At 43.9% G+C, this 23404-nt stretch overlaps 1 protein-coding gene across 7 annotated transcripts in view; it reads right to left on the bottom strand.

Moving 5' to 3' along the window:
* Nucleotides 1–23404, bottom strand: part of MYO1H (myosin IH) — a 147399-nt gene that overhangs the window by 93056 nt on the left and 30939 nt on the right. For 2 of the 7 annotated variants that reach the window (XM_053206189.1, XM_053206193.1), the window contains exon 1: nucleotides 22034–22614. The exons of 2 other annotated variants lie outside the window; for them this stretch is intronic. Coding sequence is in view for 2 of the 5 variants with exons in the window: in XM_053206188.1 (XP_053062163.1) it covers nucleotides 21815–21880 (66 nt within the window). In the remaining 3 variants the exon portion in view is untranslated. Of the gene's footprint in view, nucleotides 1–21814; nucleotides 21984–22033; nucleotides 22615–23404 lie in introns of those variants that run through there. 3 more of the 7 variants (XM_053206188.1, XM_053206186.1, XM_053206191.1) reach the window with 3 other exon arrangements.

Raw genomic sequence — 23404 nt, 5'->3', positions numbered from 1 at the left:
GTATGCCAACAACAGTTATCATCTTACTAAGTGCTCACTATGGCCAAACAACGTGTATACATTTTCTACACTTAACCCTTATGTTTTTTTTTTTAATTTAAATCCAAGTTAGTTAACATGAAGTGTAATAATGGTTTCAGGAATAGAATGTAGTCATTCGTCGCTTATGTATAACACCCAGTGCTCACCCCAACAAGTGTCCTCCCTAATGCCCACTCATTTAGCCCTTCCCTCCCACCCAACACCCTGCCAACAACCCTCAGTTTGTTCTCTGTATTTAAGAGTCTCTTATGGTTTGTCTCCCTGTTTATATTATTTTTGCTTCCCTTCCCTTACGTTCATCTGTTTTGTGTCTTAAATTCACATACAAGTGAAGTCATACAATATTTGTCTTTCTCTGACTGACGTATTTTGCTTAGCATAATACACTCCTGTTTCATCCACGTTGTTACAAGATTTCATTCTTTTTGATTGCCAAGTAATATTCCATCGTGTATGTGTGTGTATATATTTATATATATACATATACACATATGTGTATATATATACACACCCCACCATCTTTTTTAATTTTTTTTTAAATGTTTTATTTATTTTTGAGAAAGCGAGAGACAGAGCATGAGCAGGGGAGGGTCAGAGAGAGAGGGAGACACAGAATCTGAAGCAGGCTCCAGGCTCTGAGCTGTCAGCACAGAGCCCGACGCGGGGCTCGAACTCACAAACTGTGAGATTGTGACCTGAGCCGAAGTCGGTCATGCAACCGACTGAGCCACCCAGGCGCCCCACCACATCTTCTTTATCCATTCATCTGTCAATGGACATTTGGGCTCTTTCCACACTTTGGTTATTGTCAATAGTGCTGCTATAAACATCGGGGTGCGTGTGTCCCTTCAATTCAGCATTTTTGTGTCCTTTGGATAAATACCAAAGAGAGAAGTTGCTGGGTCGTAGGGTAGTTCTACCCTTATGTATTTATTAGTCACCATTCTCAAGAGAAACAGAACCAAAAGGAGATATGTATATATATACATATATGTAAGTGATTATGGAAATGGGCTCACGCTATTTTGGGGGCCAAGAAGTCCCATGCCCTTCCATCTGTGATCTAGAGACCCAGGAAAGCTGGTGGTGTAATTCAGTCCAAGGCCTGAGAACCAGGGGGCTGGTGGTCTATGTCCTAACGTGAGTCCGAAGGCCCCAGAACCAGAACACCAATAGCTGAGGCAGGAGAAGACGGATATTCCAACTCAATGACAAAGAGCAAATTCACCCTCCCTCTGCCTCCTTGTTCTCCTCAGGCCCTCAATGAATCACATGAGGCCCACTGTACTCAGTCTACCAACGCAAATGCTAATCTCTTCTGGAACCACCCATACAGACGCACCCAGAAATTACTGTTTTACCAGCTGTCGGGGGCACTGCTCAGCCTAGGCAAGTTGAGACATCAAAGTAACGATCGCACTTCATTAGACTCCTCTGAGTCCAATACTAACTTCTTTTTGCAGGGGGGGCAAGCTCTACATCCGAGAAACCAAGGGACTTGCCCAAGGTCACACAGCTGGTAAGCGGCGTTAGCAGGCAGACCTGGAAGCCAGCATTCTTAGCCACTGCGCTGGATCCAGGCAAAGGGTGGTGGCTGTCACTTAGCAGGTCCTGATAGAATCAAAACAAAAACTTCCAATTCCCACCCCCCCCCCCCCCCACTTTCCTGTTCCACTGCCTTTGGGAAACTTAAAAAAGGTTCAATTAGCATGACACAACCACCTTAGAAAAGACTGGATCAAGCTAGAATCCTCAAGGAATACTGAATTCAAGGGACAATTTCCATGAGGTGAAAGGTATCCTCCCACAGATGGCATATTAACAGGAGGAAGACGGTATTTCTCCAGTGGAGAAATCAGACAACACCTCCACTGGGTGTCATAAGTTAGCATCACGAGTGAGGGACAAATGGACACTGTGAGCCTCCAGGTGGGATTCCCTAAGAGGGAAGGAACATCAGCTCTGCGGTATGTGGCCAAGAATGCGTGGCCAGAATTGGATCAGGAAGGAACAACACAATACGAGGAAGGTCCTATAATAAAACGGAGTGAGAGGGACTGTATTCTTCCAAAATATCAACATTTTAAAGATAGAAGCAGCTCCAGTTAAAAGAGGCCAGAGTGGGGGGAAGAAGGAAAAAAGGGGGACAAATAAAGAAGCTAGAGAGCTGACAACTGAATGCACTACCTGACCCTAGACTGGATCCTGCACTGGACGGGGAAAATGCCAGAAAGAGAGTGATTCAGGGGTAAAGGGAGCACAAATGATAAAGCAAATAGGATAAGCAACTTAACAATAGGTGAAGCCCAGAGTGCCTGGATGGCTCCGTTGGTTAAGCGTCCGACTTCGGCTCAGGTCCCGGTCTCCTTGTTCGTGAGTTTGAGCCCTGCGTTGGGCTCCAGGCTGACAGCTTGGGGCCTGGAGTCTGCTTCAGACTCCGTGTCTCCCTTTCTCTGTGTGCTTCTCCCTCGCTCATGCGCTCTCTCTCAAAAATGAAAACATGTTAAAAAAAAAAATAGGTGAATCTGGGCAAAGGGTGTGGGGTGTTTCTTTGTGCTATTCTAATTCTTGCACTTTTTATTCTTTTTTTTTTTTAACATTTATTTTAAAAGAGAGCGAGCATGTGAGCATGAGTGGGGGAGGCGTGGAGAGAGAGAGGGAGAGAGAGAATCCCAAACAGGCTCCCAGCTGTCAGTGCAGAGCCCAACGCAGGGCTTATTCCCATGAACTGTGAGATCATGAGCTGAAATCGAGAGCCAGAGTCTGCACCAACTGAGCCACCCCGGTGCCCCACACTTTTCTCATTCTTGCAGATCGGTTTTAACAGTTATATACTTACAAAACCATTCTTTCTTTTGGTCCCAGGTTTGGTTTTCATAGGTTTCTGATGATTACAAGGCTAATTATATTGGTTGTATTCCCAAAGAAATAAACTCTTACCTGTTTTAACTACTGCAACGCTCTTTTCCCGTCCTTTTTCTTTGACACAACCAGAAGAGTCCCCCTTTCTCCTTTCTACCCAATCCCAACATGCAAAACTGTATCTGAGACTTACTTTTTTTCAAATATTTGTGCTTACATCCTGGCCTTCCCAGAATCGGGGCAGCACCAGCACAGAAGTATCAAGATACTGCATTCCAGACTCCAAGTTCTTTAAGATATGATCACTACTCATAAGTAGTCTATTCCCAATAATAAACTTAGTCGTTCTATATGGTACCCAGATATACTACATTTAAATTTTTGGTGTTTTTTATTCAGAGATTTTTGAATTTTGATTAAAAAAAAATAATACATTAAAATATTATCTAGAATTTTTGGTGACCCCCCCCTTTTTTTTTAATGCTTATTCATTTTTCAGAGACAGATCATCAACAGGAGAAAAGCAGAGAGAGAGGGAGATGCAGAATCTGAAGCAGGCTCCAGGCCCTAAGCTGTCAGCCTGGAGCCCAACGCAGGGCTCGAACTCATGAACAAGGAGACCATGACCTGAGCTGAAGTCGGACGCTTAACCAACTGAGCCACCCAGGCGCCCCATGGTGACCCCTTTAATTTTGTCCCTGAGGCAAGTGCTTTACTTGCCTCACCCTACTGCCAGCCCTGCTGAAATTCAAAGCTTATTAAAAAAAAAATTAGACAGGGACAGAAAAAAAGTATTGCAGAATCCTGGTGAGGTTATGTAGCTGTTTGGCTTATTTTTCATTTGTGGTTGATTCTTCTTATGCTTTGAAAAGAGAAATTCTACACAGTATTGTCAAAAAGGCAAAGGAATTTATACATATGCTGTAAGAAATATTTTCATTTGCTACAAAGTTTCCTAATCCGGCCAACCTCCAAAAGACCACGTAGGAATCATGGACTAAGATATACAGCATGAAAAGAAGATAAAACATCCATCACGGGATAAATGGATAAACAAATACGATACGTACATGCAATGGACTGTTATTCAGCTATAAAGAATGAAGCACTGACAAATGCTGCAACATGAAGAAGCCTTAGAAACTTTATGCTAAGTGAAATCAGCCAGACACAAAAGGTACCATCTATGTGAAGTGTCCAGAATAGGCAAATCCAGAGAGACAAAGTAGATTAGTCTACTGCCAGGGACTGAGCAGGGACTGAGCAGAGATAGAAAAGGATCGATTGCTACGGACTACAGGGTTTCTTTTTGAGGCAAAAAAATAAATAAAAAATATAACCCAACTCTGGAATAGTGGTGATGGCTGCTCAACTTTGTATATACATGAAAACCCATTGAACTGTACGCTTTAAAAGTACCTATTTGGGGGCCCCTGGCTGGCTCCGTTGGTAGAGCATGAAATTCTTGATCTTGGAGGGCTCAGGACTTTGAGTGCCACATGGAGGGTAGAGATAACTTAAAAAAAAAAAAATTAAAGTATTTTAAAAGTATGTGAACTTATCTCAATAAAGCTGTTGTTTAAAAACAACAACAACAACAAAACAGGGGTGCCTAGGTGGCTCAGTGGGTTGAGCGTTGACTTGGGCTCAGGTGGTCATTTCCGGGTTCGTGAGTTTGAGCCCAGCGGCGTTGGGCTAGCTGCCGTCAGGGTGGAGCCAGCTTCAGATCCTCCGTGTCCCTCTCTCTGCCCCTCTCCCACATGTGCACGCGCTCTCTCAAATAAATAAATTAATTTGATTAATTAAAAAATTAAAATTAAAAAATAGCAAACAGCAAGAAAAATTCACCACAGAACTAACAAGAATTCTAGATGTAAGAAGAGGAGGAAAGGTTTGTAAATCAAGAAAACATCCTGCCGAAAAGCAGGGACAGCTGGAGGCGGTGAGAGGCAGTAGCTTCCGCTGATGTTTTCTATGGCTCTGGTTCTGGCTTTGCTAAGCGTTTAACCTTTCTGAGCCATATTTTCTCACTTGCAGAAACATGGATAATATCCACTTCCCAGGATTAGTATCACGGTTCATGAGGTCACACGTACACAGGCTTTGACACTCCAAATGGGGGCAAATTTCCCTCTTCAAGAGGGGGTCAGGAGGCACATCAAACTTATTTTTCGAACTGCAAACATGCGCTGCATACACGCAGGGAAAACAGTGCCCCTGTTTGTAGACATTAGTGACTACTGACCTACTTTCCTCCTTATTGGTAAATATTCGCTGAGTGTCCCTAGAACAAAGGGCGCCAGAAGACATGTTCTTCGTGTGTTTTAACAAGTGGGAATTCAGTCTTCAGCCACTCAAGACTACCTCAGGAAGGTCTGTGACAAGTCTCTGTTTCATATGGCAAATCTGTCATCGGAAGACACAGCACCTAATTGGACTGTCTACTAGAGACAAAGAGATTTCAGAAGGAATCTCAAACACGAGAGGGTGGCAGAAAATCCCTACCGGGGTAAGCCACGTATATGCCAGGAAATAGAGCATATTTTATTTCCTAAAATAAGAAAGCATTAATAGCAAATTATTATTTTCTTAATTTTTTAATGTTTATTTATCTTTGCAAGAGAGAGAGAAAGAGTGGGAGCGGGGAAGGGGCAGAGAGGGAGGGAGGGGGAGACACACACACACACACACACACAGAATCGAAGCAAGCTCCAGGCTCCGAGCCATCAGCACAGAGCCCGATGCGGAGCTTGAACTCACAGACCGCGAGATCATGACCTGAGTCACCCAGGCGCCCCACATTAATAGCAAATTAAACAAAAGCAACTACCCCCAGCTAAGCCAAGAGCTACATCCTAAAACGGAGTGTGGACGAGAGAAATCACGGCATGGGAACGAGGAGCTGACCCCTGCCATATTGATTCTTTCACATTCCATGCTAGGCCTGCCCTGGCCTTTTCTCTTTTCTGAAAGGTCTTAAAAAAGTATCCCTGAGGCTGCAAAGCAAGAAGCTGCTCCTGCAATTCCCCTTCCAGGGCGGTCTGCTTTGCCTACAGCTCTCGGCTCTAAGGAGGGCCCAGATTTTGTGTCTGAGCGTTTGGTAAGGCGTCTAGGGACTTCAGAGACCCCGCCCCACAAGGGCACGCTCAGGGGACAGGACCCGTGCCGGACCTCACAGCTTCGATCTCCAAGCGGCAACAGCCCCTCCAAGAGCCTTTGGAAGGCATTCAAAGCTTGTCCACAAAGAAATTACTTGCCATCACGGATCGTTGAAATAGTATGGAAGCTGCAACAGCCAAAGACTCCAGCAATCAGCACTGGACACGGACACTTCTGGATTTTCTAAAATGGATTTCCACCTTCAGCAAAGCAGGAAATGACTGACTGATGATTTAGCAGGGTAGCCAAGGAACGCAAAAGCCTGCATTATGGGAAGGATTACCTATTTTATAGTAAATTAAAACGAGCAAAAATGAGTCCCTCTAAACAAGGCAAATTTTATCCATGGCCTAATGCCATGCCTGAAGCAGCATTTAAATGATACTTAAATGAGCAATCTGCCAGATTATATCCAGTATTATAATATTAATTTTGAAAAAAAAAACTTATATTACAACTACCCATGTGCTAACATCAACAGCAAAAACCCTCCGATATAAACAGAGACAGTCCCAATTCCATTGTTATTTTTGGTTTAACAACCCAAGATTACAACCCTAAAGCTAGGTGAAACAAAAGGACAGAAAATAGTGTGATTTCCTGGAAATCCCACAATGCAATTTCACTTTGAACTTGCAAACACATAGCCCCACATAATCTGCATGTAACTGGGTGGTGTTTTGTTCTAGAATGATGGGCCCCAATTAAAAATAATGAGGCCTGTCTCCAGCCGCCAGACCCAATTAGAGATAATGAGGACTGATAGCTCCTGAAATAGATTCATTTTTCTCTGATAGACGAATTGGGACAGGGGCCTTGGTAGGGGTCATTGGGCCAGGCCCGGCAACAAAGCATGGGTCACTCAGGCTTAAGAAGCCCTCGCGAACCCAGATATTAAATAAGGAAGTAGGAATAACCCCGCAAGACGTTCATCCATCAGCCACTTATAATCTGCCACATTCAGATATGCACTGTTAGCCAAACATTGTGTCTATTAAATATTAAAACTTTCTAATAATGACTATATCACTCAAAGGATTGTTTTTAAAAACACTGACAAAGACACGTGGCTGACTTCACATAGGTCTGTGCGTTTAATGTGTGCCTACACACACACACACACACACACACACACACACACACACACACACTCTTTATTTGGAGTATTTATAGACTTCCAGAAAGTTGCAAAAACAATGCTGACTTTCCCTATATCCTTCACCCAGTTCCCCATAATGACTACATCTTACATAGCCTGGCACATTTGTTACAACAAAGAAAGGAAATCTACACTACCGTCTACTAGACTCATTAGCTTGGGAACGGAAGGAGTGAGACCAAGGTGGCGGGACTGGAATGGAGGAGGGAGGCGCAGCAAGCAGGGTCTTCTACAAACTGCGGGGGGACCTGGGCAACTGGCCCAATGGTGGAGCTGTTCAGCTGGTGGAAAAGGAGAGCACCCGGACAGGTAGAGACAGTCAAGCAAATTGTGCCCAAGGACTCTGATTACCCTCTTCACAAAGGCCACCGCAAGCGGATAGCACTTCTGTGTCATCCGAGGTCCTGTCTGGACGGGGCCCACTACTCAAGAATGAACAACAGTTATCAAGGATGCAATGGTCTCGCGAAAGCCTTAAAGGAGGAGAACCAAGGGGCCCTCAGGGTGATACATGTAGAAAGACTTCAGTGTGAATCCATCATCCCTCACTCCTGGGTCCCTGAACAAGATTTTAACCTCCAATAAAACGATGACTTTACTATCAAGGAGATGTACTGAAAACGTGTTGTATTTTGTCAAAAATAGCTTACTCTCGGGGTGCCTGGGTGGCTCAGTTAAGCCACTGACTCTTGATTTGGGCTCAGGCCATGATCTCCTGTTTGAGCCCCGCATCAGGGTCTGTACTGACAGCATGGAGCCTGCTTGGGATTCTCTCTCTCCCTCTATCCCCCCTCTGCTTGTGTGCACGCTCTCAAAATAAACTTAAAATATATCTTAATCTAGAGGTGAAAAAAAGAAGTTTTAAAAGTTGGGCAGATTGTATTTTCTTTCCAAAGATGGTCACTACAATACACCCCCTTCCACCTGTTCTTCTAGATCTTTCCATTCCTCTATAAGAGATGGCCTTAAATTCCTTCTTGAATCTAGATGGGCTTGTGGCTCACTTTAACCAACAGAACGTGGCAGAAGGGACACCGTATGGCTTCTGGGGCTAGGTCAAAGACACAGCTGTCATCAGCAGTCTGGCTGCCCTGAGGCCGCCATGTTGAGAAGAAGCTCGCTGTATGGACAGGGTATAGGCATGCCCTTCTGGTTGGTAGGTTCTTGTTCTCCAGTCCACCCAGCCAGGGACCAGACTTGAGAGTGAATGAGTCTTCAGATACATTGAGCCCAGCTACCAAGTCACTCCCATCCCAACCCTCCAGTTTTCCCAACTGAGGACCCAGACATCGAGAAACCAGGTTCAGGCGAGCTGGAACTCATTACCCACAGAATCAGTCTGCACAAGAAAGGGTGGCTGTTTTATGCCATTAAGTTTGGGATGGCGTATTGATCCCAGTAATAACTGAAACCATGACAGATATACACTCTTAACTGAAAACCATCAGTCCAATCCCAAAGTTAGCCACCGCTTTCCCAACCCCGATGAACACGTGCGAGGACACCCATGTCTGCTGAAGTTTCAAAAGCAGCAAGAGACCTTCTAGAACTTCGCTACCTAAGGTCTGGGAACCAGCAGCATCAGCACCGACTGGGAGCACTTAGAAATGTACAGTCTCAAGCCTCATCCCAGACTTACCCAGTCAGAACCTGCCTTTTAATGAGATCTCCAATGACATACACGCATTGCACAATCTGAGAGACAGGACTTTCTGCTTCTGTCTCCACAGGTTCAACTGAATGCTTAAGAGTCACCTGTATTTTTCCCAAACCTATTTGTACCTCATTAAGCTTGCTGTTGTAATTAAGTAACTCATTCCAACATCAAGCACATTGATGAAATTCAAGCACACAGTCCTCAGTAGGTCTTACAAAGAGAATGTGGCCCAGGTGTGAATTTCCATCAAGTTAGTAAAGGGGAGAAAACTGTAAAAGACTCAGGATAAAAATCCAGAAGGATTCTAGCATGGACCACATGTTTGTGTCCTCCCCAAATTCCTGAGGCGGAGTCCTAATGCCCAGCGTGAAGATATTCGGCGGTAAAGTCTTTGGGAGGTAGTTGGGTTAGATAAGGTCACCAGAGTGGAACACCCATGATGGGACTGGTGCCCTTTTAAGAAGGGCACGAAGGAAAGGCCATGTGAGCTCACAGCAAGAAGACGGTTCTCTGCAAAAGCAACACCAAGAACCCAATCTCCCAGCACCGTGATTAGACTTCCCTGCCTTCACAACTGGGACAAATAAATGTCTGTCATATATGGCACTCCATCTATCGTGTTTTGTTATAGCGGCCCAAGCAGACTAGCACAGATTCTGTACTCGGGGCTTTAAAGAGCAGTCTCCTATCATATGATCCAGCAATTCCACTCCTAGGTATATGCCCAAAAGAATTGAAAACAGGGGCTCAAACAGATATTTACACACCCATGTTCACAGCGATATTATTTACAATAGCCAAAAGGTATGAGTAACCCAAGTGTCTCATCAACAGATAAAACGTGGTATTTGTATGTGCATGTACACGGGCAACAGAATGTACATTTATATACATGTGCAATAGAACATTATTCAGCCTTAAAAAAGAAGAAAATTCTGACACACGCTCTAATATGGATAAATCCTGAAGACATCATGCTAAGCAAAACAAGCCAGTCGTAAAAGATTCAAAAATCTGGATGCCACTTATAGGAGATTCCTGGAGCAGCAAAATGCATAAAGAATGGTGGTTCCCAGGGGCTGGGGACAAAGAGGAGGGAGTTAGTGTTGGGGACAGAGTTTGAGTCTGAGAAGATGAGTAAGTTTTAGAGATGAATGGTGGTGATGATTGCACAACATCGTAAATATACTGAATGCTACATAAATGTATACTTAGAAATGGTTAAGGTAGGGGCACCTGGGTGGCTCAGTCGGTTAAGTGTCCGACTTTGGCTCAGGTCATGATCTCACAGTTTGTGAGTTTGAGCCCCGCGTCAGGCTCTGTGCTGACAGCTCGGAGCCTGGAGCCTACTTCGGATTCTGTGCCTCCTTCTCTCTCTTCCCCTCCCCTACTCACACTCTGTCTCTCTCTGTCTCTCAAAACTAAATAAATGTAAAAAAAAAAAAAAAAAGATTAAAAAAAATGGTTAACATCGTAAATTTTACGTATATTTACCACCATAAAAAAATTATTCCATCCATGGAAAACCTCTCTCTCCATTTATTCCCATCTTCCTTCCAGACCTTTAAGAGTTTTAAAGCTTTTCTCCATAAAACTCCTTGGCAACAGTGAACTAGAAGAAAAATTAAGAGAACAATTCAACTTATAGTACATCAAGAAGAATAAAATACGTACGAATAAGTATAACCAAGGAGGTAAAATATCTGTATACTGAAAACTTTTAAGATATTGAAGAAAGAAGTTGAACACTAATAAATGGAAAGATACTCCATGTTCATAGATTAGAAGAATATTGTTAAAATGTCCATACTACCTAAAGGAATCTATAGATTCAATACAATCCTTATCAAAATTCCAATGCCATTTTTCATAGATATGAAAAAAAAACCACCCCTAAAATTTTTATGAACCACAAAATACCCTGAATAGCCAAGGCAAGATTGAGAAAGAACAATAAAGCCAGAGGCGTCACACTTTCAGATTTCAAAGTATATTACAAAGCTCTAGTAATCAAAACACTATGGTACTGGCATAAAAACCGATGCAGATCAATGGAACAGAGAGCCCAGAGATAAACTCATGCATATATTGACTTATGACAAAGGAGCCAATTAAAACACAATGAAGGAGCCAAGAACATCTAATAGGGAAGGGATAGTCTTTTTAACAAAGGGTGTTGGGAAAAATGGACAGCTACACGCAAAACAAACTGGATCGCTATCTTACACCACACACAAAAATCAACTAAAAATGGATTAAAGATGTGAAACCATAAAACTCATACAAGAAAACACAGAGGAACAGCTCCTGGACATTGGTCTTAGCAAGGATTTTTTGGATTTGACACCAAAAGCAAGGCAACAAGAGCAAAAATAAACATGCGGGACTACATCAAACTAAAAATTTTCCACACAGCAAAGGAAACCATTGACAACATGAAAAGGCTACCTATAGAATGGGAGAAAATACTTGCAAACCACCTATCTGCTAAGGGGTTCATACTCGAAATATACAAGGAACCCGCTCAACAGCAAAAAAACCCAATGGAAAAAAAAAATGGGCAAAGGACTTGCCTAGACATTTTTCCAAAGACATACAACGGTCAACAGGTACACGGAAAGATGTTCAACATGACTGATCATCAAGGAAATGCAAATCAAAACCACAGCGAGATCATCTCATACCTGTAGGGATGTCTGTAAAAAAGGGATAATAAAGGTCGATGAGGAAGTGAGAAAGTGGAACCCTTGTACGCTGCTGGTGAGAATATAAATTGGTGCAGCTATTGCGGAAAATAACATAAAGGTTCCTCAAGAATGTAACAGAACTACCATATGATCCAGCAGGCCCACTCCTGGGTATATATCCAAAGGAAACAAAATCACAATCTTGAAGAGGTAACTGCACTCCCATGTTCATTGCGTCCTTATTCACAATTGCCAAGGTATGGAAACAGCCTAAGTGTCTGTCAACAGATGAATGGATAAAGAAGATGTGATCTATACATACACACACGCACACACACATGCAATGGATTATTATTCAGCCTAAGAAGGAAATCCTGCCATTTGCAACAACACGGATGAAACTAGAGGACATTATGCAAGGTGAAATAAGCCAGAGAAAGACACATAAGGGCATGGTATCACTTATATGTGGAATCAAAAAGAGCCAAACTTGATAAAACGGTAGACAAGTGGTTGCCAGAGGCTGGAGGAGAGTAGAATATGGAAAGGTTGGTCCAAAGGTACAAACTTTCAGTTATAAAATGAGTAAGATCTGAGGATCTAATCTAAAACATGCTGACTACAGTTGGTAACACTGTCATATGATTAAAATTTGCTGAGAGGACAATTTAAATGTCCTTTAAATGCACACACAAAAGGTAAATATGTGAGGTGATGGACAGGTTACTTGATGGGAGGAACCCTTCCACCATCTATAGTTGTGTCAAATCGTCACATTGTACACTTAAATATCTCAGAATTTTGTCAATTATACCTCAAAAAAAAAAAAAAACTAATCGTTTGCATTCTTTGGCTATTTTTTTTTTCTTATAGCACGTAACATTTACTTTTATTGTGGTAAGGACCTCTAACGGGAGATCTGCCCTCTTAACAGAGACCTGCAGGCATCATGTTGTACGGATCTCTAGAACTCATTTACATAATCGAACCTTTACACCTTTGAGTCAGCTCCCCATGTCCCCCTGTGGCCACCCCCTTGGCAATCACCAATCTACTGTTTCTAGGAGTTGCACTCTCTTAGGGATTTCAGAAGTAAAACCATGCAATATTTTTGCTTCTGTGACTGGCTTCCTTCATTTAGTGTAGTAGCATCGTCAAGGTTGGCTAATGTCTATTTGATTCTTGGTTTTCGTTGCTACCGTGAGGTCGCATGCTTAAAATATTTTTTAAATCCTGAGTCACCCAGGTGCCCCTCAATTGTTTAATTTTAAATAGTCCCATACGGTTAGTGATTACCGTATTGGACAGCAAAGGTCTATGCAATTATTTTTAAATCTGTTTCCTCCCCCTACCTCCCACTCTTTCAATAGACCAATGGTTCTGGGCCAGGGGCAACTTTCCCCCCAGCCCCAGGGGACACTTATGTCTGAGGACATTTGTGGCTGTCATAGGGGAAAGGGTGCTACTCCCATCTAGTGGGTAGAGGCCAGGAATGCTAAATGTCCTACGATGCCCACCTTAAAGTCAGCTCCCCCACCTTAAAGAATCATCAAGCACAATTGTCAACAGCACCAACGCTGAGAACTGGGACACACGCTTTTTTTTTTATGGTAAGCAAAGGCTTTCCTAATTTGTACAGCTGTGATATGCATTCTTTTGATTTAAAAAAAAAGCTTAAATTGAGGTAAAAATAGAATATAAAACTTACCGTATTAACCATTTGTGAAGCGTCCAGCTCAGTAGCACTAAGGATATTCATTTCATCGTGCAACAGACCTTCAGAACTCTCTCATCTTTCAAAATGGAAATCCTATACCTATTCAATGGTAGCCCTCCGTTTCCCTCTGCCCTGAGCCCCCGGCAACCACCAGTCTGCTTTGTCTCTATGAATTTGACTATTCTAGGCACCGCATAGAAGTGGGATCCTATTTGTCTTTATTGTGACTGGCTTATTTCACTTAACATCACGTCCTCAAGGTTCTGTGTTGTAGCACGTGACAGCATCTTCTCCCCTTTTAAGGCTGAATATTCCCTTGTGTATCACATTTAAGTTTGTTTGCTCGTTTATTGAGAGAGAGAGAGAGAGAGAGAGAGAGAGAGAGAATCCCAAGCAGGCACCACACTGACATCACAGAGCCCAAGTTGGAGCTCAAACTCACGAACTACGAGATCATGACCCGAGCCGAAATCAAGAGTTGGACACTCAGCTGACTGCGTCACACAGGCGCCCCTGGTGTAGCACATTCTATTTACCCACTCCTCCATTGTTGGGCACTTGGGTTGCGGCCACCTCTTGGCTATTAGAAATCATACTGTGACAAATGTGGAGGGGTCATTTACTGGATTCAAAATGAACCGTTTTGGACGCGTTTCAGATTTACAGAAAAGTTGCAGAGATTACACAGGGACCTCCCACGTACCCCTCCCCGAGTTCCCCATTGTCATTTCACATTACCGTGGTATGTTTGTCACAGCAATGGCAGTCCATTTCTATAAACTAGACTCCAGACTGGATCAAATGTTACTGGTTTTCCCACCATGTCCTGGTCTTCTCTTGGGATCCAACCAGGGTACCCATAAGGCATCAGTTCCTTTGTCCTAGCCAGTCCCCTCTAGTTTGGGACAGTTTCTTTTTTGTTATTTTTTTAAAAGATTTTTTTCTGGTTTATTTTTGAAAGAGAGCACGAGCAGGGGAGGGGCCGGGAGAGAGGGGGGGACAGAGGACCTGAAGCGGGCCCCGTGCCAACAGCAATGAGCCTGACGCAGAGCTCCAGCTCATGAACCGAGAGATCATGACCTGAGCCGGAGTCGGATGCTCAACCGACTGAGCCACCCAGGTGCCCCCTTGGACAGTTTCTTATACTTCCATTGTTTTTCAGGACCATGATGGTTTTGAAGGGTATGGACCTGGTATTTTGTAGAATGAGCCTCAACTGGGGATTGTCAAACATTCTCCTCATGGGTAGACTGAAGTTATTGTTTTGTTTGTTTTTAAGGAAGATTACCACAGTGGCGAAATGCCCCTGTGGCTTCTCATCCCGTCACATCATACCAGGGGGTGCATGGGACCCCCCAGGGCATCACTGCTGACGTTAGTATTCATCACTTGGTCCAGGATAGAAGTTACTGGGTTTCTCTAACTGCTGGAAGTTGGAGGGGGGGTCAGGAAGACAAGCCCAACAGTGATGGGGGAAAGGGAAGATTCATGTTCCCATCCAGGATATGGAGGTTGTCTATGTGGAATATTCGGGATTCTTCTGGAAGGAATGTTTGTTGTTCTTGCATTTATCCATTTCTTTCATCATTTATATCAGAATGTACTCATGGATAATTATCTTACACTGTTGGTTACAATTAAATTTTTTGAGCTGGGGCCAATCCTTCCTTTCTAAAGGAGTGTATCACCAACTACTTTAGATCTGATGCTATAAAGGGTCTCAAAAGTTGATACAACAGACTTTTTCCGAGGAATGTGCCTTGCCTCCAAGTTACTAGTATCATTGATAATTGTGACAATTAAGGTCGCACTGATCATTCTGAGCAAAACGTTGTTCAACCCATCTCCTTTTAGGCAGGGCTAAAATAAGGACCAGTTGCAAAGCACTTCTAGAATAATCCTGAGAAGCTTACAAGCGTCCCCCCAAGATGGAGCTGTAAAACCCTTCTGGGAAGGTACTTAATTGGTCCAATGGAGAAGACAGGGTCATTATCACTGAGCTGGCCCATCGGGGTCACAAATCCCTGGGTTCAGGAAAAGCAATAAAACCAGTGTGGGGTGCATTTGCCTGAAAGCAAAAACAGTTTCTCCAGTCCAGGACAACATCCACTTGTGTGCTTTCATTTTGCTCAGAGCACTGTTAACAAAACAATGTTCGGATCAAGAATATTTGGAATAGAGCGTTCATTTGGATAAATGGTTTTTTGTTTTTGAGAAACCACCCCTGAAAAGTCAAGAGAATTCTATTACATCTTTTAAGCATTCCAGCTTTTTGGTTTTCTTCTGAGACAACTTGTTCTTTTGATCGAAAAATGTCTTACCTTTGCATCTGAAACCAAGGCAGAGATGGGGGTGTGGGGGACTTATTTGAGCACATATAGAAGTTGTATATGAACCTAAACTACCGTTGAAATGGCTACTTTGATTCTACAAGTTGAGCATTTTTAAATATGTCGTTAAAAATCAAGAAATATATTGGGGCACCTGGGTGGCTCAGTCGGTTAACTGTCCAACTTCGGCTCAGGTCATGATCTTGCGGTCTGTGAGTTCGAGCCCCGTGTTGGGCTCTGGGCTGACAGAGCCTGGAGTCTGGGCCTGGAGCCTGCTTTGGATTCTGTGTCTCCCTCTCTCTCTGCCCCTCCCCCACTCATACTCTGTCTCTCTCGCTCTCAAAAAAATAAAGATAAAAATAAATAATGAACATTTAAAAATCCATATATAGTTGAAAGAATTTGGTCTTACTTGCTCTGAGTCCCAAGCACATACTGGCCGGTCACTTATTGTAGCACTGTCTGTACTCAGGACTGTGTGTATAAGTACCCCCTTTTCTTAACACGCATGTCATGGGGTTCACAGTCTGGAGCTCCACCAGAGGATTTTCAAAACCAGGGGCATTGCACTTGGGAATCCTTTTCATTTCAGGTGCAGATTCATTTCCGAAGTGCACAGCCCTCCCTGGCCCTTGGTCCACGTGCATGACAACTTTCCTCCCGGTGATTAGCAAACAGCAGGTACTGGTTTTGACAATGAGCTCTCTTGGCCCGGCCCATCTGCTGCATTCCCACTGCACACCCCACTGTGACAATGCTCTTTCAACGAATTCTAATGGAATTTAGAAGGGTTAGAGAGAGGCACACCGAGGCATCCCTTCCGCAGAAGCACTTGGTGGGTTTCAAAGCACGCAGAATGCACCCGTCCCTCACACAGGCTAGGTGATGAAACAGGCATTCTCCGGAACCAAGCGTCCCAAACAAGTCAGGCGCTAGGACCTCCGCCGTATTCTCCAAGCTGAAATTGCGGAGGCCTTTTTGTCCGTTACAGCCAGGCATGTAATCAGTGATTGTTCCTATTGTAAATCCCAGATTCACCATCTGTATGCTCCAAAGGGCTGGGTGATTGTTAATACCCCATCCCTATGGGATTAATCTGCAATTTCACACTAAATGATTTTTAAGTATAATTTGTTACAATGATACAACATTACCATTTCTAAAACAAACAGCCGGGATTGTTACCTTGCAATAAAAAGCAGAGAAAGTGTCCACCAAGTGCTATGTATGAACAAGTTTATGCGCTGTTCTGTTTTATTCACTTTAGACATCAGTGGGGAAAGATATTAGAAAGGAAGAAAGAAAGAAACAAAGAAAGAAACAACAAAAAACCTGGTCCAGAGCCTTGGGAAAGGGGCTTTTAGTAAGAGAGCAGGCTGCTTTTTGTTACTGGGGAACAGGATCTAAACATGAAATAGTGGTAGTCAGAGTTCCCTGAACAGTCTTTTAAAACCCCTCAGGGGTGTTTGTTGTTTGCAGGAGAAAGCAGCTTGCAGCGAAAAATTGGAGCTTGGATTCTCTGTTGAACAACGAACATTTAAAGACCTTTTTGTGCACAAAGGAAGATGCCCCCAAGAACAGTCTGTAATATTAAAAAGAGGGGCGCCTGGGTGGCTCAGTCGGTTAAGTGTCCGACTTCGGCTTGGGTCGTGATCTCACGGCTCGCGGGTTCGAACCCCGCATTGGACTCTGGGCTGACAGCTTAGAGCCCGGAGCCTGCTTCGGATTCTGTGTCTCCCTCTCTCTCTGCCCTTCCCCTGCTAGCTCTCTCTCTCTCTCAAAAATAAACATTAAAAAAAAAAAAGAAAAAAAAAGAGCTGGCCTGAAGCATGCAGAGTATTCCTTTTCACGAGGCACAGAGGCATGCTATTTCCCATGTCTTAATTACACAAAAGGCATTACTCCAAACGTTGTAACTATCCACTTCAAAATATATTACCTTCAAAAAATGCACTTATTTGAAGTCTAACCAAAGTGAGGATACCGGATATTTTCACCTACTTTACTAAGAAGGAAGCCTTTCCATTAGACTCAAACAAATACAGCAAATTTATTTTTCCCCCAAACTTTCTTCTGGTGGGTTCAGATGTTCCCTTATGGATCAATGGTTTGAGAGGTCAGATCCGCTGGCTTAGCAGAAAGAGTCATAAAGCGGTCTGCACATCTAGTGTGCTCAACTCCATTTATTTGGCTCAAGCCCATAAACAGTGTGTGACTTCTCTGGGGCCAGTGTGACCAGTGGCAATTTCCTGGGACGTAGCTGCATCCTTACCAGTGGGACCTGCCTGGTCCCAAGCCCTGCATCCTAAGAGATGCTTAAGATGCCCCGCCCATGAGAAACTACCTGGTGTGGAAAAGTACAAGGGAGGGGTCCTCCAGACAACCTCTTCCCCATCCCCTGACACGGTCAGGTCAGGTCGGAGGGGTCCTCCAGACAACCTCTTCCCCATCCCCTGACACGGTCAGGTCAGGTCGGACAGATCAGTTAAGCCAAATCAAAGGGATCTCCTCATCTCTCCTGTGGGGGCGGATGACACCTACTTCACAGCACCCTAAGGACCGAGCTGGATGTGCAAAGCACTCAGCATAGCATCGAGCAGAGGAAGTTGTGGGGGGAAAAGGGGAGATCATCTTTATTAACCACTGATGATCCTTCTCGGCTTTTAATAGCAACATGGGTGTGCCCACACATGTTATTTTTGTCTTCACTCTAAGAAAAACAAAGAGCAATTTAAAAACGTGTTCAAAAAACAAACGGCCGAGACCTAGACAGTAGGGCAGAGCAATAAGGAAGTGGCCAGGCAAGGGGCAAATCGAAGAGCGTAGGACAATCCCTCTAACTGTGAGCAGCTGCGTTCAGTCCCAGCTGATGACTGCCTCGTGGGGTTGCTGGCCAAGTGGCCAGCTTTTCCAATTTTTCAAGAAAACCTAGAGAGTTGCCTGGGTGGCTCAGTCGGTTAAGCAGCCGACTCTTGGTTTCGACTCAGGTCATGATCTCACGGTTCGTGAGTTCGAGCCCCACATGGGGCTCTGCGCTGACAGCATGGAGCCTGCTTGGGATTCTTGCCTCCCTCTCTCTCTGCCCCACACCTGCTTGTGGACACATGGGCACATGCTCTCTCTCTCTCTCTCTCTCAAAATAAACATCTTAAAAAAAAAAAAAGGCTGGAAGTCCTAGCTTTTGAAGGATTTTTAAATGCCGGCTTTTAAGTTTTTGTGTTTGTTTGTTTTAAAGCCCTTGAGCCAAAGCCTGTCTGTGGATCACGCATCTCTGGTTCAGGATCTCTCAGCGAAGCCAGTAGAAAAAGACAAAGAAAATGGAACACAGAATAGAGTGATAGTCTCAATTCTGTCTAGTAATGTAGACTCAGATTAGATGTGAAGTTGTATGTTAACTAGAGGTTGCAGCCATTACCCTGCACAACGAGAAAATACTACAAGAGCCACAAAGTGGCCAGATGAAATCAATTCTGGAATGGAGGGACAACACAGCCTTCCCCAAATGGGATTGCCCAGTGGGATTTCCTCCTGGAATGAAGGTGAGGGCTTAGACTGGGGAAGACTGTGGACTGGGCAGACGATGAGGCCCTTGACTAGATTTTCATACGTAAAACAGCACGGTTGTGAGGGGTCATGAGTAACGTCTCCCTAGAAGCCAGGGGAAGGCTGTGTCAAAGCGTTCAGATCACTAGAGACCTACCTAAGTTCAGATTCTCCTGGTTAAAAAATCTGAGATAGTTTCCAAAAGGCACCCAATCGATTCCTTCCTTTTTCCAGAAGAATCTAGCAACCGAGTAAGAAGTCCCTTTAAACACACAAAACCACCTGACACATATACCTGGTTCGAGGAATATGTACCCCACAGAAGGCGTGCTCCCCCAGCCTCACACAGCCCTGCAAGATGGGCGTCGTTACTCCCCTGCAGAGATGGGAGAACCAAGGAAGGGGGAAGAATTCATCCAAAGCCCTGCAGCTAGGAATAGGCAAGAGAGGGACAGCACTGAGACGGGAGCCACCGCTGTCCTCTCCAACCAGTTGAGCCTCAGGGAGCACCTCCTCCTGGAGGGCCCTCCCTGTGTTTAGCGTCCGCAGGGAATGGAGGGTTCTGGATACATACTCCAATTCATATGGAATTGCTATGTTATGAGGATGGGTTGTTCACTTTGCCCAATATCAAACATGCTTCAGGTGAAGATTATGCCAAACAACTTGACTGGTCTGTTTGACCAAGAGATGGCCCAGCCTTTTAACACATTTTTACTATAAATCTCTAAATACTCGAAATCTCTCAATCTCTAAGCATCTCTAAATGCTTTGTTTCGTGCTTTTCAACTTAAGCCAGATAGGAAAATAACCACCCAACAGCATCAATGTGGTCATTATCAAGATAATAGGTGTTGAAATGGATAAAGGATTAAGTTTTTTCTCAAAGCATTTATTTTTTCACTCCTCTGGATTATCAGTTAGATGTAAATATAGCATTTTTTTTAATATCGGTTTTAAAGTTTATGTTGCAAGAGAGAGAGAGAGGGAGAGTGAGCACGTGCACAAGTTGGGGAGGGGCAGAGAGGGCAGGGGAGAGAATCCCAAGCAGGCTCTGCGCTGTCAGCACAGAGTCTGATGGGGGGGTTTGAACTCACAAACCTTGAGATTATGATGTGAGCCGTAACCAAGAGTCAGACAATTAACCGACTGAGCCACCCAGACGCCCCTATATTACTTGTTAATGCAGCAGAGACTTGGTCCAGAAAATTATTTACGTAGACCAACCTGGCATTCAAGTTCAAGGAATGCTGTGGAATTCTGGCATTGGGGGAGCTTCAGAGATGGCATCCAACTGGTTTCTTGTTTCAGAATCCCCCTTCACCGGTGCCCAGTCTCTGTATCGACAGCTGGGGTGAGGGCACTGTTTACCAGCAGAGGAGACAGGCCAGCCTGGGATCACGGTCACTGTTAGCAAGTTTTTCCTCATCCTGATTAATAAGCCTCAGAACCTACCACCTGGTGGTGGCTCTATTTTGCGAAGTCACAGACAATAAGGCCTCTGGTTTTTATTCTCTCGGGACTCCAAAAAAGCGGCCAAAAGAAACAAGTTTTTCAGAAAGGAAAGCCTAGATGTATTGCCATAAACAACGAAGTGAGGTTATTATAAAAGGCAGTTGGGGGAAAAAAAATAGAAAAAACGCGGAGAAGCCTCCGGCAACTTGCTCAGTGCACATTTGAGGGTCACACTCTTTAACAGGCTTAATTTTTGTTTTTTTTAAGTTAGTCACAACCTTTCTGAAGAGTCGGACAGGACAATGGTGGAAACTGGTCTGGAGTTTCAGACTAGAGGCAGGAGATCACAAAGATACAAAAACATTATAGTATTCCCTTCCTGGAAACACCGGAGGGTTTAGCATCCTTTTATTAAATAAGATGTAGGACAATTATAAGCGGCAATTCCTCTACAAACGCGTTCCCAAAGAGAACCATAATACACGTATCAGTCATGCTAACAGGAGCAAAGGAGATCAATGACCAGTGGGCTTTCATGGTTTCCCACAGAAAAACAACAAACTCCGCTCTCGTCTTCGAAAGCTGTGTTCACACATTCAACAGTGGCTTCCCAATGCTAGTGAACCGACCTCTTAAGAAATCAGAATCAGAAGGTACTTTTCAGAGAGCCATGAGCCTTGGGGAGTAAAGACCGGGTGAGCTTTCTGTCCAGAACTTTCTGAGAAGAAAATGCCACCTAACTAGTTTTTAGCAATGGGACACAAGAAAAAAAAAAGCTTTTTAAAAGCCTGTAAATCTCCAGAGTGCCTACTATGTGCCAGAGACAGCCCAGGAGGCTGTGGCCTTGAAGGTTTGCTGTAGTATAGTCATTTATGAGGGGGAAAAAAAAACAAAACACCACCTTGAGATTTCTGCTTCGTAGATGTGCCCTGCGGTTCACTGTACCAGCCAGAGGTCAGAGCGGAAGACAGAGAACTATTCATTGCTACAAGTCATGTAATTCTGACCACACTCCCTTTCCCTCTTTACCATGGGAAACTCAGAACAGTTAAGCAAAATAAAAGTCAAAAACTTTGGAATTAAAGAAGAAACGGTCAGGGCGTGTGATAAAAATTGGGCTACTTGAGCTAAAAAAAAAAAAAAAGCTGCTTTAACTTGCTAAGTGAATATATTGTAATCCTTCAATACGAACGCTATACTTACACATTGCACACAAGGAACTGGTCTTCCCACGAAGGAGTTGGGTTTTAAGCTCGTCGTTAACATCATAAACAAATATTTTGCCTACAGCCATAGGCACCCTAGCTCCGAAGAGAACAGACAAATAACTACTGCTCAATCACCAACACGTATCAAACTCAGGCCCAGATTAGAGCATTTTCCACTACGTCAATCCAGAGCGTAAGCAGAAAAGCCACATACCTGTTGCTTTCGTTCCTTTCTGCAGATTTTCTATAAAAATCAGAGGTCTGCTGAACAGAGCGTCTGCTGAGCCTTTTAGAAATCTTGCTAGCAGGAAAGCAGGTACCTTTGCAAAGTCAGGATGGATCTAAGACCCTCCCCACACAGAAGCAAATGATAAGGAGCCGCAGCGCCATGGACACAGGTGAACTTCATGATCACCTACTACAGGTGTCCACACTTTACCTGAGAATCACGTGGGACATTTGTGAAACAAGGATTCCCCAGCTCTTCCCTTTTGTGGTTTTAATTTCACCCCAGGTGACTCTTACACTTCAACAGGCTTGAGAAATATTCGTAAAAGGGAAAAATAGACGCATGTCACAAAAGAAGGGTTTCTGCTAAGTTACCTGGGTTTTCTGAATACCCTCAACAGTAGAAGTTTGAGTGGCAATATTTTCACCAACCATTCCTGAAGCTGAGAACTTAAAATGTCAAGTCTTTAGTAAAATGGCCATAGTTCCCAGCCAAAAAAAAGCCCATGCAGGGAAGCCAAGTTTTCAAAGCCAAGTTTTCTCAAGGAAAAGGGGAGGTTTTGAGGACTTTCCAGAACATCCTTTTTTTTTTTTTTTTTTTTTGTCTTTTAAGCAAGGGTCCCTGCTTGGCTTTTCCATAGTGCACGAGTCTGCAGAACTCACAAACTGGATGCATTTTATTTAAAAAGCTTTACTGAATCCATCAACTTTCAGAAGAGAGACTTTCTTTCCAAACTGCTGTGGAGATAAAAAAAATTGTACCTTAGTGAAAAGGGCTGTTACCTCAACAGGAGATTGTGAAGTCACCTCTGTTTACACACAACTCCATTAAGGATTAACAGAAATAAACTCAAATACTTTGAATGCTTACCACTTAACCTTGGAATTAACTATTGGTCTCTAATTATAGGTCACCAAGGGACACTTAAAGCCGTGTTAACGACTTTTATAAACAGGCAAAATGCAAACTTTCAATAGAGGTAGGTCGGAGAGAAATGAAAACAGAGTTTCATGACCATGACCTTAACTAACATCCGTAAACTACATCCCCCCACTAGAGAATGCAAGTGATCTATTTACTCTTGGCAGAGAAGAAAGGAATAAGGGCGCCCAGGTGTTAAAGGAAAACCATTCAGGAGGACATGGACCAGCGCCAAGGTCACAGCCCACCTGAATGAGCAATGAAATCCAGGTACACCCAGCCTTAGGGAGCCCCGGCTCCTTGCGGGACTTAAGCACGGGCTAGGACACGCTTCCCAACCACAGGCGTGGAGACGCGGCTCCCTTGCCTGCTACGGGGATGCAGAACGCGAGGGCAGCCACAGGAAATTCAAGAAGCGCTGGGCGCCCGGCCTGG

This window comes from Acinonyx jubatus, chromosome D3 (genome assembly GCF_027475565.1).
Source record: "Acinonyx jubatus isolate Ajub_Pintada_27869175 chromosome D3, VMU_Ajub_asm_v1.0, whole genome shotgun sequence".
Classification (NCBI taxonomy): domain Eukaryota; kingdom Metazoa; phylum Chordata; class Mammalia; order Carnivora; family Felidae; genus Acinonyx; species Acinonyx jubatus.
The sequence above is the reverse complement of the archived record's forward strand: the minus strand, read 5'-3'. Positions and strand labels throughout refer to the sequence as shown.